The 7,918-nt window shown below is 35.4% G+C and overlaps 1 protein-coding gene across 1 annotated transcript; it reads right to left on the bottom strand.

Moving 5' to 3' along the window:
* Nucleotides 1-500: 500 nt before the first annotated feature.
* On the bottom strand, nt 501-2,691 carry LOC113114032 (galactose-specific lectin nattectin-like). The gene is made up of 6 exons (XM_026280730.1): nt 2,608-2,691; nt 2,414-2,507; nt 1,804-1,892; nt 1,445-1,567; nt 1,160-1,271; nt 501-712 (listed from the first exon to the last, which is right to left on the bottom strand). The coding sequence occupies exons 2-6, from the start codon at nt 2,469-2,471 to the stop codon at nt 558-560; spliced, it is 537 nt and encodes a 178-aa protein (XP_026136515.1). The 5' UTR covers nt 2,472-2,507; nt 2,608-2,691; the 3' UTR covers nt 501-557.
* Between the last annotated feature and the right edge of the window lie 5,227 nt (nt 2,692-7,918).

The raw sequence follows: 7,918 nt of genomic DNA, 5'->3' as shown, positions 1-7,918 counted from the left end.
AAATGTTATGTGTGTTATCTGTTATCTTCAATGTGACCCTGATACATTCAATATTCCAGCAACTGCCCTTGTTCTCTTTTTTACATTCTGTTCACACAATGATTTTTTCCTATAGTTTGTCCATGCCATGTTGTGAAAATGATGATAACAACAGATTCAGTTTTAATTCAAAATTTACATTTTGGGATGAACTGTTCCTTAATTTTGATGATGAAGAATGTTATAAACACTTGACACTTTTATTTTCATAGAAAACATGAGTTACGGGAAAATGAGGATTCATGATATAAAATGGTTAATTATGAAAACATGTTCAGCTTTCTCATTTAGTGTCTCTGCAGTACTTGTGAGTCAGGACAGGCTGAAGAACAAAACCTGTGATATCCTGAACATAACAGAATATAAGATACATAAATTAAAAGAAAAAAACTCCTCTTGGAGTTGTATTTCAATGACTGTTTGTGTCCACGTTTGTGATGCAAAATATTTTCAGGACAATAAAAGAATGCATTTAGCTTTATTTAGTTATAGAAAGAAAGATGTTTGACACAGAGGCATCAAAATAGCAAAAATGTTTGAAGCAATAACAGAATAAGATTGAACAGGCACACCGCTTCTGATTTAATAGGTGTAGGGAAAGAGATCAGTGAGAATCGGAAACACACAAATGGTAACTTGTTTGAGCAAACTTGGTCATTCCAATTTCCTGCAGCTGTTATGAAAAAGAAAAAGGATGTTTTATTATACAAATAATTATACAGGTATTAGCATCATGTGGTCACACTTTATTTTAAGTTCCTTTTTTTTTTACTTTTGCCTTAATAAACTCTTAATTTGCTGCTTATTAATACATAGTAAGGTAGTTTTTAAGTTTAGGTATTGGATTAGGGATGAAGAATATAGTCATGTAGAATAAATGCGTTATAAGTACTAATAAACAGCAAATATGTTAATAATAGGCATGATAATAAGCAACTAGTTAATAATGAGAATTGGTCTATAATAATGTGTAAACCACAATGCTTACATTTAGAAAGACAAATAGAGAAAGTGTTGCTTTTAACTTAAACACTGGAAGACATGGGAGTAAATATAATACTTAATTAACTGTCCAGAATGGAAAACATGAAATGACGTTCACATCATTCAAATTATTTACCTCCAAAGTTCATCTGAATGCAGTGCTCATTACTCTGTAAGTTGTTGGGTTCTTTAGGGTTCCAAAGTTTGAAATCCATTTGGGACCCATCACTCCAGAACCACTTTCCCTCCTGTGAACAGAAAAGAACAAATATTTACACCTGTGCAAATTTGAACTTTTACTCTTTTCACTTTAAGCAGTGTTGGTTTGATTTTAGACAGTAAATTGTTACATTTTCATTTTGGACAACATCACAAAGAAAAAAAAAAAAAAATCTAATACATTAACAACATAATAACATACTGAAACAGCATCACTGCCTCCTATCCAGTAAGACTTCGAACTTGAGATCATGCGCTTTATGAAGGTATACTCCAATGTACTGTGTACAGAGGCAAGGTTCCCACCATAGGTCAAGCACATTGCCTGAGGAGATTAAGACATGAGGAGAAACAGCTTTTAGATAGATAGATAGATAGATAGATAGATAGATAGATAGATAGATAGATAGATAGATAGATAGATAGATAGATAGATAGATAGATAGATAGATAGATAGATAAAAGAAAACCTTTAAATACATTTTCAAAATAATAATAATAATACAAGTACAAATAAGGTTATTTATACTTTTCTGTCAGATGTTGTTTAGTATTTCATACCTCCGCATCACTCCAGGATAATGGACTGTTAAAAACCTTGAAGCATGTTCGTCCATATCGTGTCCACCCATACTGACATCTACTGGATGCTACATCAAGATTTGGTATGTTTTATTGCAAGTTAAAGTGATCATTAATTCAGTGCATTTTATACAATAACAAAAATGAACATAGACCATCTGTTTATCAATGTTTTACCCATTTCTATTTATACAAGGTCAAAGGCGCAATGCAACCTTCCTTAACATCATTTACTACTTTTTTTGATGATGTGTGTTTTTATTAGCAGGGAAATATATTTGGTTCAATTAAGCAAAACAACTTGTGCAAGATTGTTTTTTTTTACTGAATGTTAGCAGCCTTGTTTCACAGTTACTCACAGCCATGTTGATATTGAGCAAAACAGGCCATTTTTCTCTGCCAGTGGCAGTTATTCCAAAAGAAACAGTTATTAAGCTTTGGGTAAACTGGGTTAACTGAACAAAATAGGAATTTTATACCAGTTGTTCTGATGTTAAAGGTCAGATAATAAAATGCTGAAGGTAAGTGAAAATTCAGTATTTAGGGATGTTCAGTAAATCCTGCAGTATTGCCATGATCCATATCTCACCTGATGCATTCAGAGCAAAGAGCAGACAGAGAGACACACAGACAATCCAGACTCCCATTGTTTCTCACTGAAATCAGCCAGGAATACTGCACATCTGAAACAACAATGAAACACGTTATACATATCTGAATATAAATACTATGTTGATGCTATTGAAAATGTTTTAATCAATGTATTATTTTGGTAATACTAACAAAGAGCCTGCTGTATTTGTCTTTTCCTCAGTACAGATCTTTGACTTTTTATAATTGCAGACAGGGGTGGAGCCAGGAGGGGTGGGGCCACCACTGACGTAAGCTTGGCCACCCCATTCAAAACGGCAGCTTTTCGCTTGACATTTGAGGTGAAGCTGAAGTTCGCGTCTGAAAATTCAGCTGTTTTATGTGGTCATAAAGAGATACAGCAGTTCCACATCTTAATAAATGCATTTCTTGTCAAGAAAAAAAGGGACACAAATTGCAGTTTTGAGTGGGGTGGCCAATCTTAGGCCAGTGAAGACAGAGAGACAGAAAGCTCACGGACTAAATCTAAAATATCTTAAACTGTGTTCCGAAGATGAACAGAGGTCTCACGGGTTTGGAACGACATGTCATACATAATTTTCATTTTTGGGTGAACTAACCCTTTAAGTAACCGAAATATTTGTCTACATATATTCTCAGAACACTGGCCAAAATCATTAGAACACTAGTAGTTTCACCAGTTTAAATTGGTTTAAATCTTCCGAATGAATCACATGAATCAAATTGTAAACATTTGAGGGCTTAAACATGCTCGAAAAGTCATGAAACTTTGCACATGCGTCAAACCTGGTGAACATTTTCGTCTGATATAGAATTCAGAAGAGGGTGTGGCAAAATGGCTCGACAGCACCACCTATACTCAAAAAATCAACAGCCTTCCAGCTATGTTTCACGTACATAAAATTGGCACACACATGTAACACACCAATACCTACACAAAAGACTCTTGGAGCAAAATTCTAAACCCAGCAGGAAGTCGGTTATTTTTTATATTATGAGCAAATTGTGTGTAATTTTTGTCATTTCCATGCATTGTATTTTAACTCCTCCTAGAGACTGATTCAGATCAACACCAAATTTGGTATGCCTAATCGAACGGCCTTTTCGATGTTAAATTGCGAAGATCTTGAGTTTTCGTCAAAGGGCGTGTCCGTGGCGGCCTGGCGAATTTCAATGATTTTCCATGAAAAATTAAGTTGCTATAACTCAGACATACAATGTCCAATCTCCTGAACAGATTGACATGCCCATATTCAGTTATAGTCATAGCACCACCTATTGGCAACAGGAAGTTGCATATTTTACACTGCGACAAACTACTCCTTGAAATTTTATGACATCAATGTATTTTTTTGTGGTCAGTCTAATCTAAAGGCCTGTGCGATGTTTACTTGTGAAGATCTTGAGTTTTTGTTAAAAGGCGTGTCCTTGGCGCCGTGACAAAGTTCGATGTCTCGCCATGGGAATAAAAGATGTTATAAATCAGGCATAAAATGTCTGCTCTTCCCCAAACTTCACATGAGTGATAATAGTCCTGGCCTGAACACATGGGCAGCAAAATGGCTCGATAGCGCTACCTATACACTTCAACGGAGTGCGTCTCGAGCTATGTTTCAGATACATATACGGAAATCGGTACGCACATGTAACACACCAATACCTACAAAAAAGTATCTTGGTACGAAATCTGTATCCCAACAGGAAGTCGGTTATTTCGAATTTCCTCTGCAAACTACTCCTAGAGATTTATTCAGATCAACACCAAACTTGGTCAGTGTAATCTAATGCCCTTTGCGATGTTAAATTACGAAGATCTTGAAGAAGCTTGTTATTGTTTTTCAAATAAGTATCTTCTGTTCACCAAGCCTGCATTTATTTGATCCAAAGTAAAGCAAAACAGAAACATTTTGAAATATTTTTACTATTTTGAAATAGTAATATTTTTAATATTTTTAAGCTTTTGAAAGATATAGTGTATTATGTTGCAAAAAGCTTTTTAAAATATATTTATATTTTATATTTATATTTTATAAATTAAATATATTCAAATAGGGAAAAAAGTTATTTTAAATAAAAAAAAATATTTCACAATATTACTGTTTTTGCTGTACTTTGGATCAAATAAATGCAGGCTTGGTGAGCAGAAGAGACTTCTTTAAAAACAAAATATCTTACAGTTCAAAAACTGTTGATTGGTAGGCTATATAGATTACAGAAATGTTACTATATATATAATTTCTGTCCCCCTCACTTCTGAAAAGATGGCTATGCCCCTGCCTTTAATTATTAAAGCTCTGTAAGTCTATGATAAAATAAATGTTTCTGTTTCATTCACTTAACATTTTAAAGGGATAGTCTACATTTAGTCATTTAGCAAACATTTTTATCCAAAGCGAACTTACAAGAGAGGACAATGGAAGCAATCAAAATCAACAGTGCAGTAACAAGCCTCAGTTAGCTTAACGTAGTAGACATAGCAAGGATTTTATTTAATTATATAATAAAAAAGAAAACATATAGAATAGAAAAAGAACAGAGCAAACTATAGAGTATAGTTAGTTGGATAGTTCACAAGAATGAAAATGTCCACCTTATTTACTCACCTTCAAGCTATCCAAGGTGCATGACTTTCTTTTTTCAGACAAATACAATCAGCATTATATAAAACAAAATTGTCCTGGCTCTTCCAAGCATTATAATGGCAGTAAATGGGTGATATTCAGTAGTCCAGTGTAAGTTCAATAAACTGCATATATTAATCATTAAAAATTGCTCCACATGTTCCCGGGGGTTAATTAAGGCCTCCTGAAGTGAATTAATGTTAATGGTAATTTTCATTTTTGGGTGAACTATCATTTTAAGCAATATGTAGTATCAAATCATATGATGCAATATATTCATGAATGATTTAATAATGTAGCAGAAGGTGGGTAAGAACATGTATGAATATAAATCAAAATTCAGTGACAGAAATATTAACCAAAGATTACAATTTACATCTGTAAAATACAATTAATTAAATTTTTGACATTTTATAATATGTAACCGAGTCCCTTTGTCCCCAATAGATGCCACAATACAATACAAAATTACAATACAAATATGTAAACAACAATACAAGACATGAATTTACTGTTCTTCACTCTGATGATTTCTTGTCAGATATTGTTTCTTAACTGTAAATATGAGACATGAGTTCACTGTTCATCATTATGATATTTTTGTGTTTCAAGATTTATTTATTTTTGCTCTGAAAAAAAGGGCCTTCAGTATGCAACTGTAACCAACATACCCTAACATCTATCTTACACATCTCTGTAACAGCTAATGCAACCATATGCATATAATTTGCATATTATGCTACAAACAGGTTCTCAACAACATAAACAGCCGATCAACAATTTCAACAGTAGGCTAGATCGGGTGGGTTAAATGCAGAGTAAATTTCTCTACATGGATCAGTAAAAGTAATCCACCAATACACAGGTCACTATGAACATTCACAGCACTCTAAATTGACCACGCGCCCACAGCAACAAAACTTTACAAAAACTGTATGATTCAATACTCGTCAAATAATAAAGCACTCTCCTGTCACTTAAGTCAGCGAGTCTGTCATTCCATGTCCCTTTACTCATATTACAAAGCAAATCTGGCCAAATAACTTGTTGCGCTCGGTGCTAGTTGTTAGCCACTCGTAGTTGCAATGTTTGAAACATTTGTTAGCAAATTCAGTTTGAGTAGTTTCTCAGTTATTCCTCTTATGGCCACAAAAGAGCCCTTTCAGCATTCAGAAGATCACCAAGGAGATCTGGTTAAGGCGCTGGTGACTGCGGCTATCATTTTCTTTTTGTTTAATTTCACTTTCATACCTTGGAAATTTCCAAACTAAGCGCTGGGAGCAGTTTTACCAAAATTGGGCTACTTTAATAATATTGCCGTGGGTTGTTTTTCATGTTCGCTGGTTGAAGCAACCTCAATAACGTGACATTTAGCCCCTGGAATGTGAATTTTACCAGGTGTAACAGATATGCAGGTCAGCGATTCATGGGTTAAATTCTGTTTTATAAATTCAGACTGTTGGTACTAAATGCCAGCCTGGCTGGACTTAAATTACTTTACGATACCCATGCGAGCCTCAAAGGATACCTGAAACCCCCCCCAAATTTCTCCAACACACTGGAGACAAAGGAAACCCTTTTGTATAAGTTCCTTACTTTCATTTTATTATTAATATGTATTTTAATTATGTTTTTGGATTGCATAAAATGGTTAATCCTTGTTATGTGAAGAGTATAAGTTGCAAGCTCATACTTTAGGAAATGTCTCTCCTCACTTTAACTTTCTCAAAAAAATAAATGTTCTGCAACCCCCACACTCCTTGGTAGCTCGTAAAATTTTACGACCACACAGGACAGGAGAGAAGCCAAGTCACTGGCTTCTTTTGAACAATGCATTCTATGGAATGTATTCATTAACTTTCTGTTTTCATGTTTTATAAATGTATTACGTATTCCCTTTTGGTACATTTAGATGTTTCCCAACATCTGCAGTGTTATCATGTGTTAAACAAATCTTTAAATGTGTAATTCGATCTAAAAATTAGATCTTTGGTCATATATATATTATGTCTAGTCTTGTTCTAATCGTCATGCTTTGACAGACCCATTTATCTAGAGCAAAGTAATGAAAAATGTATTTAATCTGGAATAATGAACTTGCTTTAATATTCCTGATGAAATCGGACAGGCCCTAAATCATCAGGGGGTTGTCTCAACCGAGACAAAGGAACTTTCCCTCCGCTTCAGATCGCGGACATTCATTGGATGCTCCCTCGAAAATGGGCGTGAACTATTTCAAGCTATAAGAATTGACCAAACAAGGTCCACCCTGTCTTCTTGCGCTCTTCTTGCTCTTCTTCCCGTTCTCCGTTCTCGGACACGTCGCTCCGCGCGGCCTCGGGCCGCGCTCAGTTCTCCTCCCCCCTCAGCACACGGACTGAGGAGAGGAAAGCCATTTTCATGGCTCATTTGGAAACTTTCATTTTCGTTGTTTTGTTTTCTTTTCTTTACTAAGTTTATTCAACGATTCGCCTCTCCACACAATGAAGACGAATTCTGGAACATTGTTTGTTGAACCTTTCAAATACCGCGCGAAGATGAACGAACACCTCTTTGCAACAAAGGAACACGTGACTCCACGCTCACGCCAAGATCCAGCGCAGCTTGCACGCGCGTCACACGGCCTCCGGCCCACGCGCGCAGTTTTCAAAGGACCACGTGACATCACACGTGCGTCGCCGGTACCACGCTCACCCACTGGGCCATGCAAGTATCGTTTTCTATGGAGATTTAAATGCTGTTTTAAAGTGTTGCTATTATTTGATTCGTTGTCGGTTCCACTAAGGTTTACTGACTGATTTTCATACCTGAGATCATTCTGTGATCTCTCTCGCTTTCTCCACTTCTCTCTCTCTCTCTCT

This window comes from Carassius auratus, chromosome 14 (assembly GCF_003368295.1).
Source record: "Carassius auratus strain Wakin chromosome 14, ASM336829v1, whole genome shotgun sequence".
NCBI lineage: Eukaryota > Metazoa > Chordata > Actinopteri > Cypriniformes > Cyprinidae > Carassius > Carassius auratus.
The sequence above is the reverse complement of the archived record's forward strand: the minus strand, read 5'-3'. Positions and strand labels throughout refer to the sequence as shown.